This window comes from Solanum verrucosum, unplaced genomic scaffold, assembly GCF_900185275.1.
Source record: "Solanum verrucosum unplaced genomic scaffold, falcon-dt-bn FXZP01000184.1, whole genome shotgun sequence".
In the NCBI taxonomy this organism is placed as follows: Eukaryota; Viridiplantae; Streptophyta; class Magnoliopsida; order Solanales; family Solanaceae; genus Solanum; species Solanum verrucosum.
Genome location: NW_026020302.1, coordinates 654124 through 677752, shown reverse-complemented (window position 1 = coordinate 677752; position 23629 = coordinate 654124). Strand labels below are relative to the sequence as shown.

General features: G+C 33.4%; 2 protein-coding genes and 1 pseudogene across 2 annotated transcripts; 2 read left to right on the top strand and 1 right to left on the bottom strand.

The window, feature by feature from the left end:
* The first annotated feature begins 2234 nt into the window (after nucleotides 1-2234).
* LOC125834913 (anthocyanidin 3-O-glucosyltransferase 2-like) lies at nucleotides 2235-4507 on the top strand. The gene is made up of 2 exons (XM_049514063.1): nucleotides 2235-3145; nucleotides 3870-4507. Exons 1-2 carry the CDS (start codon nucleotides 2247-2249, stop codon nucleotides 4408-4410), a joined length of 1440 nt encoding a protein of 479 aa, XP_049370020.1. The 5' UTR covers nucleotides 2235-2246; the 3' UTR covers nucleotides 4411-4507.
* A 573-nt stretch (nucleotides 4508-5080) lies between these two features.
* On the top strand, nucleotides 5081-8728 carry LOC125834918 (auxin-induced protein PCNT115-like; annotated as a pseudogene).
* A 1089-nt stretch (nucleotides 8729-9817) lies between these two features.
* LOC125834873 (putative late blight resistance protein homolog R1A-3) lies at nucleotides 9818-13672 on the bottom strand. Its single transcript, XM_049514025.1, has one exon. It carries the CDS (start codon nucleotides 13670-13672, stop codon nucleotides 9818-9820), a length of 3855 nt encoding a protein of 1284 aa, XP_049369982.1.
* Between the last annotated feature and the right edge of the window lie 9957 nt (nucleotides 13673-23629).

Below are 23629 nucleotides of genomic sequence, written 5' to 3'. Positions count from 1 at the left end.
CGGGTTAGCGAAAATGCACCAAAATTTGCAGATAAGTCCTATAATTCATGCTCAAAGTTTCAGAACCTTCGGAATAATTTTTCGACCTTTAAAACTAGTAATGAACCCTTTAGGTGCCACAATTTGCTGAAATAGTGTCAAAGCATCCAAGAAGCTTAAAAGCTCACTCAAAACTCATTTGGCACTTCCCGAACACAAACCAAATATGCTACTAGCTTGAAAATGACATTTCGGACTCAATGAAATCGTCGGAATTTGAATTCGAGGTCTCCTTGACCCGGTATCCGATAAGGCGTCAAGAAATTAACTTTAGGCTCAAAAACTCGAAACGCACTCGGGGCCTCTAAAAATTCAACCAAGACTCATTCTAGACTTGGAATCACCCCCTGAATCCAACGGTGCCCTCGGAATTCCATTTCGAGCACCGAAACCTCGTTTGTTGACCAAAGTCAACTCTTGATCAAAATTTCACAATCTTTGCAACTTAGGACCTCAAATCTTTGTTTTAACTCCAAATTCGACTCCGTAAATTCTCATAGACCCGTTTCGACATTCTAAAACTGCTGGAATCGACGGAAATCCGATTCGAGTCTCAAAACTCCAAATGACTCGAAATAGCACTTTTAACCAAACTTTAACTCTTAAAAACTCAACTTTTCATCAATTTTCCTTCAAACCAACTTCGAAAATACAACAATTAGGACTCGGGGCAACTATCGGGAGGGGTAAAACGGTCATTTTATGAAAATTTCCAAAAATGACCTTTAGGGTCATTACAAAAGAACACATTGTCATTTAGTACATGCTAGTCGATAAATTGCGCTAAGTAAATTTATTCAAAGTAAAACGTTCTTTATCATCAATCAAATAGTATTTTTATATGTAGAGTTCAAACTCTACCCCCCCCCCCCCCCTCCCTCTCCACATCAAATTTCATATCTAATCAAACACAATCTGACGTCAAAGTAAGTAATGCACAAATCCTTATCTCCATTCCTCATTATCATTTGTAAATTGAATTCCTTTATTTTAGACTTAAGTCATCCACGGCTCCTTAAAGTTGTCCGCATAATTCGCTTAAACACCTTAACCAAAGTTTGTACCTATTGAACATCTATACCCCTTAAAATTGATACTTATTTGACAATCAGCCCAACATATGAGATGTGTGTAATACACTCGCTGTGACATGGCAGTGACATGACAAATTGATGAATTAAATGATGACAGGTGTCATTGAAATCTAAAAATGTATTTTAAAAATGAAATTCTAAAAAATAACTTTTTTAGTCTATTTTTTAAAAAAAAAAAAAACTAACTAAACAATTTAAGACATTTTTCTAAAAGAAACCACCTACATACCCACGCCTCCCGTCTTCTTCGTCAAATCATGTATCACTTTTCCCGGTGGTATCGTGCAATCACAATGAGTAAGCCTTACCTCTTTGCCCCAGGTAGTATGACATGGTTGCGCACTCAAGCTAAAAATTAATTCCCCTTTCAACCGAATAGCATCAAAAAATTTCATTCATTCCCTTCATTTTCTTTCCATTACAAATAATTTATTACAATTATATGAAAAATAATAACTTTGCGGGAAAAAAATGTTATCTTCATCGGGAAAATGAAGTTATGCCGGAAAATATGAAACTTAGATCTATGTAATAACTAAAAAATGAACGAAGGAAAAAAAGCAAAAAAGAGTTGGAGAGAGTGAGAGAAAGAAGGAGAGAGGTGGAGGGGGTGTGGGGAAGAAGACGACCTTTTCTTCTTCTTTTTTCATTTCTTCTTGTTAATTAATTTTAAAAAATATTAGCGGTATAAGTTGGAAAAAAAAAATCAGTTGTTTAACGCACTTAAGGAGGGTGGAACACACTTTTTTAGCCATGTCAGCATTTTGTGTTTAATAGGAATGACTTTTGAACAAATAAGATGTTCAATAGGTACAAGTCTTAATTGAGGTGTCTAACTGAAATATGCGGACAACTTTGAGTTGCTGTAGATGATTTAAGCCTTTATTTTATAACCAATTTATGGTTCATAATGAGTTTCCTCTCATATTCATACCATACCAATGTCACTATCCAAAGACTTTTCTTACCTAAATACTCGTCAAAATTCTCTTTGAAGTTTGAAACTTCAAATTTTCTATTAGTAAAAAATCACTTCTTCTATCATGATATATCTATATAAACTCTAAATACTTTGCCCACAAATAAATTAACAAAAAAAAGTACTCCATCACCATGAAAGAATTAATTTTCATTCCTTTAGCAGGATTAGGCCACATTGTATCAGCCATTGAATTTGCAAAACAAATTCTTAATAGAGATGAAAATTTTTCCATCTCTTTTCTCATCATGGAACTTCCCTTAGACTATGGTGTTCATAATTTTATTCAATCACTCACTTCTCAATCTCGTTTAAAATTCATCGATATCTCCCTAGACGAAAAAACATCATCTGGATTCCTCAATAACCACGAAACATTCCTCAATGATTTCATCGATGGTCACAAATCACTCGTACGTGAATATGTTCACAACATTTGTAAAACAAGTTCATGTTATGGTTTTATTCTTGACATGTTTTGTACCTCGATGGTTGATATAGCTAACGAATTTAATGTCCCTAGTTACATTTACTTTGCTTCAAACGCTTCTTTTCTTGGCTTATGTCTTCATTTCGAGACCTTAAGAAATGAACAACATTCAGACACGTCCAGGTACATGAACTCTAACGAGGCATTATCAATCCCAAGTTTTAAAAATCTTTGTCCTACTAAAGTTTTGCCTAAGCATTTGTTAGATTCAAGACTTGCCTCAACGTTGTTTTTTGATGGAATTCGTCGATTTAAAGAGACTAGAGGGATTATTGTTAACACTTTTTTCGAGCTTGAATCGTTTTCTCTTCAGGCTCTTTCAGATTCTAAGATGGTTCCAAAAATTTATCCAGTTGGTCCAGTGGTTAGTTTTGAAAAAAGTGGCCATTTTAGAAACAATTCATTGAAGATTGAAAGTATTATTAAGTGGTTAGATGATCAACAGGATTCCTCTGTTGTGTTTTTGTGTTTTGGTAGTATGGGAAGTTTTGAAGCAGAACAGATCAAAGAAATAGCAACTGCACTGGAGCATTGTGGTCACAGGTACTATTAGTTGTAACTTTTTTTCTCCCCGTTTCAAGTTGCTTGTCTGGTTTAGATTTAGCACAGAGTTTAAGAAAATAAAAAGGACTTTTAAATTTTGTGCTCTTTAACTAAAAATGTGTAGCATGTGCCAAATTGTCAATTAATCTCGTGGTCTTAAATATGTCGTGTGTAAATTTGAAGTTAAAGAGTTGTCAAAAAGAAAAGAGATGTTTTTTTTTAAAAACAGACTAAAACGGAAAGTAAGACAAACAAATTGAAACGAAGGGAGTAACATAGTGTACATATATATAATGCATATATGTACCACTGAAAGGTGTGGTAAAATGGTAAAGGTTTCTTTATTATTAACTAGAGATGTTGTATTTGAGCCTTGTGAATGAACTCTTATAATTTACAACATTTTATGATAATGAGGATTCATATAACACTCCAACTAATAACTTAATTGATTGGGGTTAAGGGTGGTCTTTTAGTGGTATAAGTTTTTTTTTTTGTATCTTGAAGTGGCTTATTAATATATCTCCTTTAAGGAAAGTTGTTTTCACCTAGACTCTCCAAATTAATATTATGTCGTGCGTGCATATGTTGGATTCTCTAAAATTACTCTATTTTTAGAAAATCTAACATGTACATGTCGTTATTTTTGAAAAATCTGAGCATCATAAATTTTTATGCCTCGAAAACCTATTCTTAATTTTGTTTTATTGTTATTTTCAAATAGGTTCTTGTGGTCTTTAAGAAAATCTCCACCAAAGGGAAAAGTAGATATACCAACAAGTTACAACAACTATGAAGAAGTGTTGCCAAAAGGATTCTTAGAGAGAACAAAAGAAAGAGGAAAAATAATAGGATGGGCACCACAAGTAACAATTTTATCTCATCCATCAATAGGAGGATTTGTGTCCCATTGTGGATGGAATTCAATACTAGAAAGTGTACATTTTGGTGTACCAATTGCAACTTGGCCACTCTATGCTGAACAACAAATGAATGCATTTTTGTTAGTGAAAGAATTAGGACTTGGTGAAGAGATAAAATTGGACTATGTTGTTGATTTTGAAGGAAAAAATAATCAAGTTGATATAGTAAGTGCTCAAGAAATTGAAAGTGGTTTATTAAAGTTGATGGTGAAAAGTGAAGAGAATGAAGTGAGGAAAAAAATGAAGGAAATGAAGGAGAAGAGTAGAGTAGCTATGGAGAATGGTGGATCATCTTATAACTCTCTTGGACTTCTTATTAAGGATGTAATCACTAATATTTAATTTTCTTATAATATGAAGAAGCAAAAAGTAGAGAAGATATGGTATTTGAGGAGATATGTAGTATTATGATTTATGGTCATTCTTAATATTTGTATGCTTTTAATATTTCTTCAATGTTTTCGCTTTTCATTATAGTAGTTTTTTATTTTGTATTTCTTTCAAATAATTTTCTTGATCCGAGTCTATCGGAAACAATCTTCTTACCTCATAAAAATAGAGGTAAAGTCCGAGTACAATCCACCCTCCTCAGACCGCACTTAATCATAAGATTATACTTGATATATTATTATTATACTCGATTCAAAGAGAATAAAGAACACCGAATATTTGTATTTAACTTAAAATTTGAATATATGCATATCACTTAAACGCTAGTAAAAATTAAGTATTTAAAAGTGTATATGCATAATATGTATTGTATATTTCACTCGATGAAGACAATTTTTTTTTATCGTATTATCTATTATAATAATCCTATTAAATTTAGAATTTTCGATGGGGGATGATTTAAAGAAAAATAATAATTTTATAAAGTTAATGTAAAAAAAAAAAAAAAAAAAAACGTACTCTCACATGGAATGCTCCTTTACAATTTTAATTCCAAAATATTCTTTTTTTCAACTTACTCTAACCAAATACGTAGTCCAAACACTACTAGTCAAAGGGTCAACATATTCTGTGAGCTCACTGTTCAGACGGAGATTCGCCGGAGAAAATGGAAACGCCGGCGAGTGAAGTTCCGAGGGTCAAATTAGGCTCGCAGGGCCTAGAAGTTTCTAGAATCGGGCTGGGTTGTAGAGGCATGTCTCCCAATCATGGCCCGCCCAAGCCCGAGCCCGAGCCCGAAATGATCAAGCTCATTCAACACGCCATTGATCGCGGCGTCACCTTCCTCGATACCTCCGATCAATATGGACCCCACATCAATGAACTTCTCATCGGCAAGGTAAAATAAAATGTAACAATTACTGCTTTAATGTGCTGTACCTCCTGCTTTATTGTGTTGTACCTTGCTGCTTTCCAAGTTGTAATTACTCCCCTTTTTGTTCTAGATATTAACAACATTTTCTAGAATTTTAGTTTGCATCTTATCAAATTACTTAAATGAAGTTTCCAATAGCATATACACTAACTGAGGTAGTTAAATATGTGCATTCTAAATTTTATTTGTTTAGGCAATCAAAGGAATGAGAGAAAAAGTACAAATAGCTTCCAAGTTTGGCATAAGTTTGATAGAAGGGAAAATGGACATTTGTGGTGATCCAGAGTATTTAAGAGCTTGTTGTGAAGCTAGCTTGAAGCGACTAGATATCAACTGCATTGATCTTTATTATGTTCATCGGATTGATATCCGAGTGCCTCTTGAAATCACGGTTTGACATCTTACTCCTATTTTTTTTTTCCATTTATTATATTTGAGGATTTCTGGCAAACTTGTTGTAGTACTATTCTGTCGCTATCTGTTGTATACACTAGTACCTGTTGTTTCTTGTATTTCCGTTACTTCTTTTTCTAGACTACTATGAGCTATTTTTCCTTGAGCTGAGGGCCTATCGATAACAACCTTTCTATCTCTACGAGGTAGGGGTAAGGTCTGCGTATACTCTATCCTCACCTAGACCCCACTTTGTGGGACTACACTAGGTACGTTGTTGTTGATTCCTAGCGAATTGTTGGATTGTGTGGTTTGTGTAAAGAGGTAACAGTAACCAGTTAATCACTTGGATAGAAGTAGATTTCACTTGGATATAGCTTGGCTAGAAACCGCAAAAATCTTCTAGACTTCTAAAAAAAAGAATTGATTGAATCAACTGTGTGGGTAATAGTCCCAAGCTTATTTACTTGCATGTGCTTTTATATTGAGAAACTGACATATTCTTGAAGATCTTCTGATGCACTATATTTCTCGGAATCGTCAAAAGTGTTGATGGAGATGAGTGTGTGTAGGATCCTTCAAAGGCAGTACTTTGGGAGAGTCCGATCAATATATCTGATGTGTTGTTTGTCAATCCATAAGATAAAGTCAGAGACGAAATAATGTTCTACTGACAGTAGAGAAAAAAGGGGTGTACGAAAAGGTTGAATTGAATCTTATGCTATGTGAGAAATGTTATGTGTTTCTCTCGAATTCTCGGAGGATAGGCCAATGCTTTGAAATTTTTGTGTTGATAAAGTTTACTTAGTAAAAGAAACACTCATCTATGCTTACTGTAATTTTGTAGTTGCTCCAACTATGAAAGAATTTTTCTTTATGTCACATTTATCCACTCTACACTCTGCCACCGACGAAATGCTTTATGATGAAATCACAAACAAAGGTTAGCTGAGACCTGTACAGAAATAATCACGGAGATCAGGATTCTGAAAAAGGTTGAATTTTTTGTGTAGCATTCAGTGTGAGATTACTTGACAATTGACATTTTAAGGAGAAGAAGCAGCATCACTGTTAGCTACTACTATCGTTTTTGAAAGCATCACCGAGTCAAAATTAATCATCTTTTGTTATAAACAAGTGTATAAAAGAGATAAAATGTCCAGTGGATGAAAGAATGTCAATAAAGACGATACTCCTGTCAAATTGAAAATCAACATTTTGAGGCTTATGTAACAATATAATTGGGCATTTTGTTTATTGTGCCTATTGTTATTGTTTTGTTGTTATGATATTGTGGCATAGTGTGTAGATGGGAGAACTGAAGAAACTGGTTGAAGAGGGTAAAATCAAATACATAGGTTTATCTGAGGCTTGTGCAGCAACAATCAGAAGGGCACACGCGGTGCATCCAATAACAGCTGTTCAGATGGAGTGGTCTTTGTGAACCAGAGATCTTGAGGAAGAAATAGTTCCAACTTGCAGGTAATGTGTCTCTTAGAGTTCATTATTTCAGATAATATGAAGGTTCTTCTGAGTAAATGCCTTTTCCAGAGAATTAGGAATTGGAATTGTTCCGTATAGTCCTCTCGGACGAGGATTCTTCTCAGCAGGTCCAGAGTTGATTGAGAGCTTGGCCGAGGGAGACTTCTGCAAGGTTGGTCTAGTTAATTGCACTGTCTTCGATCTTGCGTGATTTTCATTTGCATTTTTACCATTTACCTCAATTAGCTGCATATCATAGGCATCATTTTCCTTTTAAACCAAAATTCTGTAATATGTGTCATTGGCTTTTTGTGAAACTCTCCAAGCCTCTCCTTGGGGGAGCTCAACGTTAGCATCAACGCTGTGACTTTCCTACTCTTAATCAACGGCTTGCTGATTGATTGAGCTCGACCGATCTACCAGTATTGATCTTGATGAGATTTTGTCAGTATTGATGAATTAAGGTTATGAAACACATGCTCCCTTATGAATAAGGCGATCTGAATACAAGATCAACGAGTCTTAACTTCTAGTGCAAATTTGGACATAAAAAAAGAGCACTCTTTATAAACTAACATGCTTAGAGAGTACAAAAAGGTACTCCTATCCCACAAAGAATGGCGGGTCACAGTGTCATGGTCAATGCATCCAATTTTTTTTGTATATCTGAATTATAGAAATTTCACTAGAAATCACAATATTTATAACTAGAACGATACAAAAGTAGAGTTGTTTAAACGAAGTTGTCATCAAAGAAAAAACTGTTTTGACTCATTGGTACTGGGTAACTCTATCCATCAAGGCATAGACAGATAGAAAGAAATCACCTAGTGTATTTTATTTGAACTTGAACCTCATAGTTCTCAGTCTAGTTTGCCAACTCATCCTTATCGCTCGAAATCTCTTCTGATACAGCATGTTATGATTAACGTATAAAACAATACATATGATCGGTACGGCTGATGTATGTTTCTTTTATCATTTGTTTTTTTTTCCAGAATATACCAAGGTTGAAGCCTGAAAATTTTGAGCACATCAAGCAAATATACGAGCAAGTCAAGGAAATAGCATCAAGAAAGGGATGCACCACAGCACAACTTGCATTGGCTTGGATTCTTCACAAAGGAGATGACATATGCCCCATACCCAGTACCACCAAGATTGACAACCTCAATGAAAATATCGAAGCCATATCTGTAAAGCTGACAACTGATGAAATGATGCAGTTAGAGTCCTGTGCTGCTGAAGATATGGTTAAAGGCGAAAGGCACGCATTCATGTGGGCGACTTGGATAAATTCGGAGACTCCACCATTGTCCTGGATAGATGAATAATGGATACTTTCTTGTTTTGCTTTGGAAGAATCCCCGTTAAAGCCCAAGTCTAATTCGAAGTAAAGGCTGAACCCGGGCTAATGGCAGTTCAGCATTTCTTTCTAGCAGGTGCAATAGAGACTAGGATTTACAAATCTACAATGTTCTGGACAAATGTATACACACAATGTAGTTTGCTAGTAGTCTGAAGTTCTTTTGCTAGTGCATACCTTTATATCCAAGTTTTCCTTGTATTTGTGATGAAAATTTATTGTTATCCCCTGTGTACCTTTGATCCTTTGTGCGATAGAGCCCTTCCACACAAGACTCCTGAATCACTCCAAGTCTCGATTTTTCAATGTTATCATATGGTTTAGAATTGTTTGTGCTTAATGCATATTCAAGTTGTACTTTTTCATCAGATACAATGGCCGCTAAACACTCTATAAAGTAGAGCATTTATACGGTTCTTCTCTATACTTGATTTACATAAAACTTGGAGTATCTCAAACTGATAAATCTTCCAGAGACTCAAATCTGTATCCTCGTAAATTTATGCTTTACATTTTCTACCTGAGTTTTATAGATATGTATATGTTCATGTTAAACTACCTGATTTTATGTAGGCTATCAAAGGAATAAGAGAGAAAGTACAAATAGCTATCAAGTTTGTTATCCAAAAGTACTACTTGGTGACATTTTTGAAGAGTCGGAACAGTATAGATAGCTTTTGTACATGTACTCAATACTTATTTATGAAGTGAGACTTATGTTATGGATTGCTCCTAAATTATTTAGTACTAAGCTATCAAAACAACTTTCATTCAGTATTCTATTGATTGATAATAGGGAGGTATACAATTGTATACTTTATTGAATTTTGCAGGTGTAAGATGAAGGGAAACAACTATTATATTACAAAAAACAAACAAGAAGCAATGTTTTGACAGGTTGTACAATAATAAAGCTGCATAACAAAGGCGACAAGAAATCACAGTGAAAGACCATCTAAAACATACAGAAAAAGGACAGGGATTTCAGCTCTAGGCGCACAATATACTTGAGCATGAGCATGGCTGCAACAATTATCAAATTGAAATACATCGTCGTTAGTTTGAGATCAAAATGGAGAAATTAAGTGAAAGCAAGCATTAAATTAGAAGAAGGAACAAGAAACTATATATACCATTGTTGTGATTACAGGCACATGATTGACTCTCACAGCTGCCAGATGACCCTAAGAATTCTGTATTACACATATTGTTGTCAAGTTAGATGCAGGCAGATACTTAAAAACAAAACATAGGAGTTTGTTTCTACTTACTTTGATAATGAGGTCAATACGGTCGTTTCCTTCAGTCTCTTCAACACCTTTCTTAATCCTCTCAGCTGAATCCATCAGAGATTCATTGTAGCAGTCAATCAACTTAATCTGTTTCAGTGTTGGAATATCTGCAAAGCTAAGGGGGATCTCCTCTAGGTTACTACACTTTTTTATAACAAGTGTTTCAAGCAGGGGAAATGATTCCTCCGAGGCATCCCACCATGAGATCTCTAAGTTCACCAGTTTCAACAACTTAAGTTTATGGAACGTGATATCTCCAAGGCACCACTCTTCTGATTGAGGAAAAATTGGTTCCCCTTCTGTCAAATACCATTCTTCTAATTGGAGATACTCCAGGCTTGGCAGTCCTACAATGAAGGGAATAGCACTTTCTATATGAATTCCTTCAAGTACAAACTTGTTTAAATTTGAAGGCAATTGTAACCCAGTTAAAGTGTGCCACTGCTTAAAGGAAAGGCAAAGGTCTTGAAGCTGGGTAAGATTCTTCAATGTGAGACAAAAAGACTCTATAATATCAAAATCGCTCCCAAGGCTGAAGTGAAGTTGTTGAAGATTAGGACACCTCCTTAATAACACATCCACCCTATCTGCTTCAGCAATTGGAAAGCTAACAATATTCTTTAATATCGTCAAATTTTCCAATTTAGAGGATCCTTCAAAGTGACCTTTCTTATCCCCTTCCCAATCAAATTCAGCTCTCTTAATCTCAACATGCCTTAATTTTTTCATTTCCCAAAAAGACGCTGGTAACATAAATGAATGAAAAGTATTCACAATTAAAGTTTCAAGATGGGGATGTGATTCTGGATGAAAATCGAATATATTTGCCTCAACTGCGAGGTACTTCAGGTGATTCAGTGGTTTCATTGTAGCTGTCGACAAATTATACGCATTATGGGAACTCAAATCCAAGACCTTTAGAAGTCGGAATTTATGAATCCAAGACCATAAGTCAATCCCATCAAAAGCTTCTCCGTTCGCTATTAGTGACCTCAACGGTTGATGAAAACGCTTCCGTGTTTTGGATCCCAGAGAAGCAAACTTGGAATGATCTCCACTCAAATTGAAGTTCACTCGACTTACCTTCCAATCACAAGGTTGAAATTGGCTAAAATTTCCCTTAACAGGCAAAATAAACTTTTCTTCTCTACTCTTCTCCAAGCAAAAGTGAAGCACTACATCATGAACCTGACAGTATTTGACTTTTCCATTGTATCTTCTCCTTGAAACCATCACCACATTACTGCTAATGAGATCCATCAAGTAATCTTTAGCAGATTCAGTGTTCACCACTAAGTCTTCCGCTATCCATAAACTTATCAATTTAGACACTGGAATTATTGCATCCTCCGGAAACAGCCCCATATAAAGAAGACAAGGCTTTAAACAATCTGCTAAGTTATCAAAACTCAACTTCATTGTAGCCGGACTATAGTCTTCGGACTCACAATCAATAAGGTCAAATAAAGAATCTTTCACCTCATTCCACCAAGATTCTTCCATTTTCCTTTTTTTTATTATTCCAGATACCAAGACAACCACTAGAGGCAGTCCTTTGCATTTTTCTGCAACTACTTGACTTACATCTTGTAGTCCAGGGGGGAAATCTTCCTTTTGAAACACTTTTTTCTGCAATAATTTGCAACTCTCTTCTGTTGTGAGGAATGGAAGAGAATAAGGATCAGTATGGTACTTGACTTGCTCACCCACTTTCTCAAGTCGCGTTGTTACTACTATTCTGCTTCTATTTCCAACGTCTGGAAAACAAAGCCTCAAGTCATCCCATGCCATACAATCCCACATATCATCCAATACAATGAGATATCTCTTGCCCATTAAGATTTTCCTCAACTCGTCAGCAAGGATGTCATCCTTATCCCCCTTGTCCTTGGAACCGGTAACTTGACTAAAAATCTCTTGTAATAGCGTTCTCCGGTTATATGTTTGGGAAACGATGCACCATGCTCGAACATCAAAATGAGAAACAATGTTGTCACTATTGTACACCTTTCTAGCAATTGTCGTTTTCCCTTGTCCCCCCATGCCTACAATTGGGACGACGTCTAGCTCATTTGTACCTCTAATCAAACACTGAATCATTTTTTCTGTGTCTTTCCCAAAACCCACTATCTCCTCATCAATCACTGGATTGTTATGTTGAGTTGGCAGGTGTTTAAATAGTGCTACCACATAGCAAGGCTTAAGAGCAACGTCTGCTGACCACATCTCAGTCACCTGTGCATTAATGTGCTTGATCTCTTTTAAGATTGTAGGAAGTGAGCAAAAAATATGCAAAAAAGCATTATACTGAATAGAGTCAATGGCAAACTCAGCTTCATATGCCAAATTGATGGTACGTCTTTGGAGATTTTTAGGAATTTTATGTTCATGGTGCACCTTTAGAACATCTCTGAAAATGGATGATAAAGATGAGAGCTCCTTCTCTAAAATGGATATATGACTTGATAGCTCTTTCTCCAAATTACCAAAAAGAGGTTTCATCAAGAAATCTAAATCAGATTTAGATTTCGACATCTCATTCAATTTCCATAAAAGAGAATCCAGATAGCTCAATCCACAAAAGGTGGAGAACTGAGATGGAGTAAATTTCAAGGATTTGTAGTAAGTTTCCACTTGTGCCTTCAGATCTTTAGTTTTCTCCAATATTTGTAACGAGCAAAGATTTATTTTGCTAGTGTCATCTCTGTTTATAGAGCTAGGAAGAAGTTTTTCCATGACATATAGAACATCACCTGCTATAGCTCCAACTTTTTCCATAACCTCATTCAACCAGTTACCATTAATAACATGATTTGACACATCAGCATCAAGGAAGACCAACAAGAACTCTATTGCCACATCAATATTTTGAGCAGAGACATCATCAAGAAAGTTCTCGAGCTTTTCTTTTCTGAGATACATCAATAGTTTGTGGAGATGATGAGAAAATCCTTTTGGTAATTTCTTGTCCTTGAAAGTTCTTGAATGAGTAAACTTTGAAGCCTTTAGTTCACTCTGAAAAATCTTCTTCATTTCCAGCTCCACTAACACAATCAAGAATAATAGATAAGGAGGTGTATTAAAGATTTCATTGGCCTCATCCTCATCAATACCATTTATAATATCAGAAAAAGCAAGACAAAAATGTCCCACATTGTTAGCCATGAACTGAATTCGAGTCTCCAAACATCCCAGCTTCTCATGGTTGACGTAACCATTTATCTCTGTGGCATATAAATATGACAAAAATCTCAGTTTCTTTTGAACAACTTTCAGTTCCTTTAAAAATCTGAGTATTTCATGGTTTTCTTCAGGAGGGTCAGACCTAACACATTCCAGGCAGAGTATCAGTACATCATTTAGATTCTTTTCGAGGCAATCCATACATTCTGACAGATCAAGATCAAGATCAAGATCATTCAACTCATAATTATTATTTAAAATGGTATCACGTTCCATGAATTCCAACAAATGTGATTCTAGCCTTTCCAGATTAAGGTTAGCTTTACATTCATCTGGAATCCCATCCAATACCTGGTGAAGCATTGCCATAGTCAATTTGGCATTCTTTTTGTGTTTGACTAAGGAATCACGAAAAAGAACATGATGACACTTTATAAAGGTTCTCAAAACTCTTAGCGCTATTTCAAGTTTCTTAATTTTTTCAATCCTGGCGCTAGACAGATCACGTTCACTCTTGATCCTTCTTAGGTGATCTAACATTTCCTCAATTTCATTTTCAGCCATCTTCTCTTGAAAATTTCCTGCAAGTTCACCAACTCTTGGAATTAGGTTCATTAACAACATTTTTATTCATGTATTTCAATATCTAGTGTTTTTAGCTACGTTAATTCTTATGAAAGATAATACAGTTTATATACCATTTCATCTAATTCAAATAGTGCATATCATCTCAGACACATTTCACTCAACTAATAGTCATTTTCTTTAAACAAAAAGAAACTAATATCAAATGTGTGACATTAATGAAGGAGGGAGGACCGATAAGAGTAGGTCAAAGAAAAGGATTGACAAACATCTTAGTTGAATCACACACAGGAATTGCCCAAATAAGAGACGAAAGTAAAAAAAAAAAGTTACAATACATAACACAAGTTCACTACACTTTTGAGCTCGACGATGCATATCACGAAAGCTTGGCCCTGACAAGATGGTCATTATAATTATTCTTCCGACTAACTTAACATATAGAAATGGAAAATGAAACATCAACTTAAAATTGCTTATTTTTTAGATCTCAAGCTCATCTAATGTGTGTCTAAACTATGATAGAAGTCGAGAAATTAAAACAAGTTTCATCTAAAAGGGGGGAAATGATTTTCCTCACTTATAAAAGGGAATCATTTTCCTTACAATTGTCGTAGCTTTTATGTTCACAATACTTGCTTGAACTAACACTTAGGTATTATAATATATAGTAGTATCGTTGCACGTGCCTAGATATGAACTATTAAAAAATCACATAAAATTTCTTTAAAATTGTGTTTGAGTTAACAATAATGTAAAAGAGTTAAAATTTGCCATCAAACATCGGGAAAATGCTTGTTGATGTGCCTCCCGTTAATAGTTGGGCTCAATCATGCCGCTGCTTTACAGAAATGGTCCATTCGTGCCATTATTTTTTAACAGGTAGCTGGTTTGATGGTTAGCAAAATCGTTCTTTCCACGTGGTCTCTTATTAGAGGTCCACATTACCAAAATTAAACTGATAAAAAAAGTTAAAATATGCATCAAATTTTGAAAAAAGGTTTATCTATGCCATCTGTTAATTATTGGGCTCAACCATTCCATTGTCGTTACAGAAGGGACCCATTCATACTACTTTTTAATGGTCAGGTTTCATGATCTCGCAAAATTAATTTTTTTTCACGTGGTCTCTTATTAGAGGTCCACGTGCCAATATAAACCAACCTAATTAAATTAAATTTGAAATTAAAACCCGACCCATAACATCACACTCGACCCACCCTAACCTATTTCCCTTTTTATTTCTCCCCAAACACTTAAATTGATCAATTGACAAGAAACTGACATATAAATTCATCATTAAAATGGGAGAAATTTTGGATCTAAGAGTTTGTAGGAGAAATAAAAGGGAAATGGGTTATGGTGGATCGGGTATGGTGTTAATGGGTTGGATTATAATTCCAAATTAAACTGCAGTGACATGGTTGAATCCAACTATTAACGAATGCCATATATGAACATTTTGTCACAGTTCAATGGCATATTTGAACTTTTTTTTGACCAGTTTCATTTTGGTGACGTGGACCTCTAATAAGAGGCCATATGGAAAAATGGTGTTGCAAAACCACAAAATCTGAATATTAAAAAATAATGGCATAATGGGTCATTTCTGTTATGACAAAGGCATGTGATTGAACCCAACTATTAATGGATGACATAAATGAGGTTTTTTTTCCCTCAAAGTTGGATGACATCATTTAGCTAATTTTTTCCCTATTAATTACTAGTACAGAGAAACAACTAATGCATACCCAATGATTAATAATAAAAAAAATGTGTGGGGGGAAGGATAGTACGATTAGTCGCTCAGTTGGTTGGATATCAGAATTTTCACCTTATGATAGTTCAAATCCCTACCCCCGATTTGTATCTATAAAAACATATAACCAGCCATCTGCTGTTGAATCCAACTGTTAATGAATGACATAGATGAACATCTTGTTACAGTTCAGTGGCATATTTGAACTTACTTTTCGACTAGTCTAATTTTGGTGACATGGACCTCTAATAAGAAGCCAGATGGAAAAAAATAGTGTTGCAAAACATAAGTCCTGACTGTTAAAAATCAATGGCATAATGGGTCATTTATGTAATGGCAATGACATGCCCAACTATTAAATGAGGGTTTTTTTCTTCTCAAAGTTGGATGACATATTTGAGCTTTTTCTCTATTAATTATTAGTACAAAGAAACAACTAATGCATTCCCAATGATTAATTAAAAAAAGTGTGTGCAGAAGGATAGCACGATTAGTCGCTCAGTCGGTTGAATATCACAACTTTCACCTTATGACGGTTCAATTCCCCTACCCCCAATTTGTATCTATAAAGACATATAACCAGCCATCTGCTGTTGATCACTTTTTTAAAAAATAAAATAAAATAGAAAATTAAAGAGGAAAACAAAAATAAAACACTTCTTTAACTGGTTCAACAGAGCAAAAACTAATTATTATGTGTGATATCCATTTTTTATTATCACAATATTTGTAGTTTTGGAACCATGAAGTTTATTGGTAAAATGAATTAATAACTCAGTTGTTGTATCAATTTAAGAACTTTGAGATTTTTGAAAGCAATAGCAAGTTAATATATACTCATATCTTACAATTTTCGAGTGTGACGAGTAGTTGAGTATCGATCTTCTTTTTCCTTTTTGTATCTCCAAGTTCTGATCCAATCCTAGAAAAAGAGTTGTTGATCATATATATATATATATATATTATTATTATTATTATTATTATTATTAGTGGGAAGCTCCAAAGTGAAAAGTTGAATTACCATTTTGTCCTTCTACTAAATTTAAATTTGATTAAATATAAATATTTTAAGGAAATATCCTTTTGGCCAGCAATATCAATGTACTCATTACTTAAATAATCTTAATCACCATATTTATATTTATAGATGTATATATTTTTAGTAATAAGTCTGAGTTCAAATAATCTGAAATTTGGAGAAAATGAAAATTAAAGTCTATTTCACAATCTCATAATAATAATAATGTTAAAGGACAGCAGTTACCAAGAAACTCTTCATCAACTTTTCCTTTTCGTCTCCTTTCATATGAAACGTTGGCTCTTATTTTTTGGTGAGAATTTGTTTTGCCCAGTTATTGCTAATTGTTATTAGTGATATATATCCTCTATTGTTCCTTTTCATGATATTTATCAATTACCAAATAATTGCAAGAGGTTTACTGCTAACCAACTTCTCCGCCATGATGCTCAAATTGCACATTTGGTTAAAAGAAACAAAGGTAAGTAACAAAATATTTCACATGGTACTGCTTGCGACAAGTTTATGTAAAGTAACTTTGGACTTTTTATTGAATACCACGATCGAACAAGAAATTAACTTTAATCGTCATATTATCATTTGACGGTACACATATTGCAACTAACTATTTCTATGCACATTGTTGTGTGGTTGTTTCTACCGTCTAATCCTTATTTAATTGACAAATTGCAAACTTGTATTTCTTTCCATGCATCTATTTCAAAATTTTTGTTTCTTTATTGTGTATCAGCTTTATTTAGGCACAACTGTGCTCATATTTTTATTTTAACATAACAACAGGCACTGTTGTACTGGATATAACACATTTATGCAATACTTTGTGCATGGATGAAGTACTTCAGATTTTAAAAAAACGATCCATAAGATAGGAGTTAAAAATTTATTGTCTGGTGAATACTTTTCAAGTTATGACTTTGTGGTTGTTGAGGCATCAAAATGATATAAGGAGAATTTGTTGAATTTAAATTATCTATGTAGTTGTATGCATAATACTTGTACTACTTCATAATTAACCATTTATTTTTTAATTCATTTGGATTATAGAATTGAGAGGTATTTTATTTTTTGTGAAATGAAAATGTATCTTTTTCTTTAACATTCAAATATCATATTTACATAAAATGCTTGCTTGGCAGAGAAAAAAGAAATATTTTATTAGGTAGTGCAATTAACTTTATATTTCACTTAATCTGATATAGCATTTTTAAATCTAAACAAACAATCCTATTTGGGGTTTTGTAAAAAGATATCTTTCTTCATATTTTTCTTTTGTAAATTTTTTAAATATTTTTACATGCATTTATTAAAATTAGAGCAAGAATTCTCTTGCATACTATCAGAGGGCCAGAGGCTATTATATCGTCCCACTAATTGTGTTTTTAATGAATAGATTTAAATAGTAAAATCTGCAATATTTTGATGTTAATATTTTCTATTTCATAAGTTAAAACTTTTTTAAAATGTAGAAATTTTATATTAATTGGGGGATAACGTGCAACACACGTTCCTAAAAACTAGTAACTTATACATAAAGCAGATTCCACTTAAAAAGGGATAAAAATTCAAAGGGAGATCTAGAAAAATATTTATTGAAAAATACCTGATAAAGATTGGAGTAGGATTAAGCTAACAAGAAAAGATTAATATGAGCATAATTAACTTAGAACAATGAGGAAATGTTGTTTGTGTCATACTCTTAACAAGATTAGTGGATGAATAATTATGGTTAACCAAAGGACTGGATCTACATCCTACAAAAAAGTCAATGGTTGTATTATGAATAATTATTGTGTTTAATTATCATGTTAATTTTTAGATAGCTAATATATTGTCAGGTTAATATGCATTCCTATTGGCTTTCAAAGTCAATGGTTGCATTATTTAATGAAATAACATGGCTTATGATATATGCAGAGAGACAACTACTTTATTGGAAGGTTAGTATCTATTCCCAATGATTAATCAAAGTGTGTGGAAGGAGAGGACAGTTGGCAACAGAGAACTAATTAATTGGCTACGTGAACTTTCACATTGTCCTTTATTAATCACATTGTCGTTCTTACTGCAAATAAATCAGTTCTACTTATTTAGAGTCTTATAATTCACACTGGTAAATCTTATTTTGTTGGATAAATTCAGAGACGCGCGCCACCATTGTCCTCCTGGAAAGCTGAGTAGGGGTTTGACAAGTGATATGTATTTGGCTAGTTGTGGATGATAGGGGTCGAGAACCATGAGATTTCAGGTTCAAATGGTAGTTAATGCATAAATTAGATGATGTCTTCCTAGCTATCTAAGTTTTGGTGGATAGAGTTGCAGGTACCTATGCAGGTAGCCAGTGAGAGATTGCAGGTACCCCTTGGAATGGTTGAGGTTCGTGCAAGCTAGCTGGGACACTGCATCTGTTAAAAGAAAGTATGTAATTTTTGTATCTAAATAATAAGAAGTGTTTTCCTTTCTACATTTTTTATTTTAGATTTGAGTTCAAGAGTAGCAGTTTTTGATTTCTTTGACCATAGCATAGGGATTGTCCCCTATAGTCCTCTCGGACGAGAATTCTTCTCAGCAGGGGCAAAGTTGATTGAAATCTTGCCTGATGGTGACTTTTGCAAGGTTAGACCACATAAATTTGACCAACTGCTAAGATGGATATGCGATCATATAATATTAAATAAATTAAAAATAATCCATATATATTCGCTAGAAGTGCAAGTAGCATTGATAATATAATAAGAGACGTGCGCTGGAGATGGTGTGACATGTCTTGTGTCGACCTACAGATGCATTGGTTTGTAGGTGTGAAACTAAGGTGAGTGGAGGTGTTGAAAAGGAGACGAGGTAGAATTTTGAGCAACATTTTTATTCATGTCTTTCAATATCTAGTGTTTGAAGCTATGTTAATACTTGTGAAAGATTATACATCTTATGTACCATTTCATCTTGCAAACAATGCATAATTACTCTTTTCATATGATCACTCAACTAATTGTTATTATCTCAGAAAATTACCTTTCTTCTTGATTCTAATTTTCTTCAATAAAGAAAAATCAACTCTCTATATATAGGGATAAAAATAATTCAAGAAGAAGATGACTTACAAATATTATGTCATTAAAAGTGACCGGATGTATTACTTTTAAACTTGAATGACCTTATGAATGAAATAACAAAAAAAAAACTAGTGACTTCTCAAATACAAAAATGATCTTATTCACCTAATTTTTCAGTAGTGCAACAACCGTTTAAACAATAAACTTTTTTCTCAACCTATCTATCCATGTAATATATAGAACTCGATTCATTTTGGTAATCTTTCGCAATGAATGATTTGACTGATAGAACAAGAACAATAAAAAAATGGAAAATTTACATATTTGAAAGAGAAAGAGAAGATATATCATGTGATGGAGAAATCACAAGTGGAAAAAGGAGAAATAAAGTTTGTTTAAAGAAATTTTTTATATAGTCAACTCATTAAATTGGTCGTGGCAAGAATTAGGTTGAGTTTTGATGGATTGGGTCCTAAATAAATTTAAATATTGATTTTAATTTTTAAAAATATTTTATTCTAAAAATTTATAGTCATCACGTCATTATATATGTACCAAAAATTGTATTTCTAGCTAAAACAATCATGGGAGCTAACTTGGCTAAGTTGAGCGACTATGATGGCTAATTACCCAAAATTGAGTGACTTCCAAGTTCCAAGCTTCTAACTCAAATAAATTGAATGCAAATTGTATGTATTTGACCGGATTCTATAAAACAAAAAGTTGTATGTTTTGAGCAAATTCTACATAACAAAAAGTTGTCTACAATTGGAGTCCATAGCCTAAAGGACAATTATTATTTTCTGCCAAAATTCTAAAAGGGCAAAAAAAAAATGGAAGAGACCAAAGGGGCAAAGGCGCGTGCAGGACCCCCACGCCTTACCTCAAAAAAATTATTGGGTCAGAAATGTAAGAAGGACTTGTAAGGCGCATGGGCTCCCACGCCTTCCCCACATTTATATTTGATTGTGACATTGATTAAAGTGTTGACCATTGTGCATGGAATTGAAGAATTCCAACTGACTTGTCAAGTAATAATTAGATTAGAATATGGAAAAACTATTTAAATAATTCTAAAGATATGGCATTGAGCCAAACTCAATCTCTAAAATAGCTCACTAGAGGAGGATTATTTAAGTCCATATATATATAAGTAAATTATCGGTCTGTTTTTCAATCAATGTGAACTTTGACACCCTCGTTCATGTACAGACCCAACTGGAGCATGGACCATGAGTCCAAAGGAGTATGAATCTAGTTATGATACCTTATAAAAATATGACACATGAGTCTAACTCAACCTCAAAAGCTAAAAAATGTATATACCAGTATGAGTCTACTGTACTAGGCTACTAGCTAGTGTCTTGTATGATTTGTTTCTCCTTTTTCATTCCTTCTTTCGTTTACTTGACTATAGGAGACTTGGTGGAATGACATTTTTTATTGTTAGCTTCATTTTTATGACTTGGTGAATTTCAACTTCAAAAAAAGCTGGATGAACTTGTGTAAGTGTATCCAACAGGAATGAGTGTCGCTTTCTATATTTAGTAAATTTTCAATTCTAACATTCCACAGGACAAGTTTATGATCATAAGATTTAAAGGACTACATACATCTTTAATTTAATATCACAAGAATCAAGTCTTTATTTCTTATACTTTGTGTCTAATCAAACTAAGACACTGAAATTGGGAAGAGAAAGTATATAGATTCATGAAGTATGAAAATAAATAATGAATGAATGGAACGTACCTCAATCTTAACTTATCAAATCTTTTGTTATTCCTCAGTAGCTCAGCGATAGATCGGTCTATTGTTAACTGATTGATCGTAGATCCAAATCTTATATGTGGTACGAGCTGGTGTTGTCTGGTACATAAAGATGGGTGAGGAGATCAAACAATAATTCGAGTTGGAATAACATCATGTTATTTAAACTTATAAATTATTTAAATTATCATTTTATAGTTTTATTTGTACAGAAATTTCTATTATATATGAGGCCAAAATGTTTATAAAAATTTGGAATAACATCATGTTATTTAAAGTTTTGAAAAATAGATACTTTTTCAAATACCTAAATTATATTCATCTTATTAAGTAATTTGTGTCAATTTCTTTAAGAGGTTCTTTCTTATAGACTTTACACTACTTTTCTTATTAATAGTTATTTGTTTTCATTGATTTATTCTTCTTTTATTTGGGTTTGATGCACTTGAGCTGAGGTCTTTCGAAAACAATATATCTATCTCTACGAGCTAGTGTTAAGGTGTGCGTACACACTATCCTCTTCAGACCCCGCTAAGTAAAATTTTACTGCGTATGTTATTATTACAAAATATATATATATATATATATTCTAAAAGAATAATCTCTTTTTGATTAAAGAACGTGGATAAAATACGTAAAGTATATTTAAAGTTGTGTCATATTTTTATTAGTACTAAAAAAATTTGGAATAATTCCCTTGCTATCTTTGTACCACATCGAATGAGTACATTAACAATTTAACATTTATATTTGGTAGAACGAAAGTTAAAGCTAAATGAATGTTTGGGCAGTGGCTTCTTTGGTTTCTGAGTGGCTGTGCAATTAATTGTGTTGAGCATTTAAGGGTGTAAACATGTGTGTAGGGGTGGGGGGTTGTAAAATAAAATAACAAGAATTACATAAGAAGATAATAATCAGAGACAAAACTATTAAAAATAATTGGTATATCCAGAAATTAAAAACTAAAAGAATTAAAATGATTATTCACAAATTATTTCCTAGGAATTTTTGCAAAAAAAAAAAAAAATTGTAAGAAAATTCCCTTTTTCACGAATTTTTACTAAAAATTTCTCGGATATTTTTAGTATTTATTTGCAAGAAAATTCGAATGTAATTTACTTGCGAAATTCAAATCCCCAGGTAATTTACTTGGGGATTTTTATATTCGCGTGTAATAATTACCTACGAAGATATTTCCATCGAAAATTTTTTGGTAGAAAAAGTCGCAGGAAACCAAGTTATATGCGAATTTTCGTACCCAGCTAATTCATAGTTTTCTTTTAATTAAATTAGGAAGAGGGGGTATATATATTCAGAGGATACAAAATTCCATGAAGTATGAAAATAAATTATGAATCAATGGAACTCACTTCAATCTTAACTTATTGAATCTCCTGTTGTTCCTCAGTAGCTCAGTGATAGATCGATCGATTGTTAACTGATTGGTCGTAGATCAGAATCCTATATGGCACAAGGTGTTTTCTAGTACAGAGAGATGGGTGAGGAGATCAAACAATAATTAGAGTTGGCAATGGCTCAAACAGACTGGAATGTGTATTGTATGAGTTCTGAATTATTGCATTATTAATCTATTAATTACTGGTAGATAAACAACAATTAGTGCTTTATTAATTAATGATAGTGCTTCATTCCTATTGATTGCTTTAGTAAATACAACATCAACTCTATCCCTTGTCTTTAAGAATAATGTCTAATTATTCCATGATATATTATTAAAAAAAGACCCACGCGGAAGTAGTCATTTTTTTAAAACAAAAAGAAATTCATATCGAATGTGTGACAATTAATAATGATGGAGGGCGGACCGAAGAGTGCAGATCAGAAAAAAGGATTGACAAGCATTTTAGTCGAATCACACATCGGTATAGCCCAAATAGGAGAGGAACATGGAAAAAACCCTCAAATTTTGCAGTAAAATATATTCAGACCTTTGTCCAATAAATCAGCACATTCTGCTTTCACATCCTAGAGTATCGAATTCTAAATATATTCATCTAAATACATATAGTTTTATATTTGTTACTTATACCAGTAGAGAGTTCATGCCATACATGGGGAAGAAGGGAAAATCGATTTTACAGATAAAAGTTTACAAATTTTTAAGGGCTCGTTTGGATAGGCGATATGATTTTATGGTATGAAATCATATTGATATGAAGTTGACGTTTTGATTGGACATGCAATTTTGACTTCTTAAATTGTATTTTGTTTTCCCTCATAAAACAGGAAAAATCCATCAGTTGTGAAAACCATCAAATTTCTTCAATTCGTATAAATCTGACCAAATGAGCAAACCA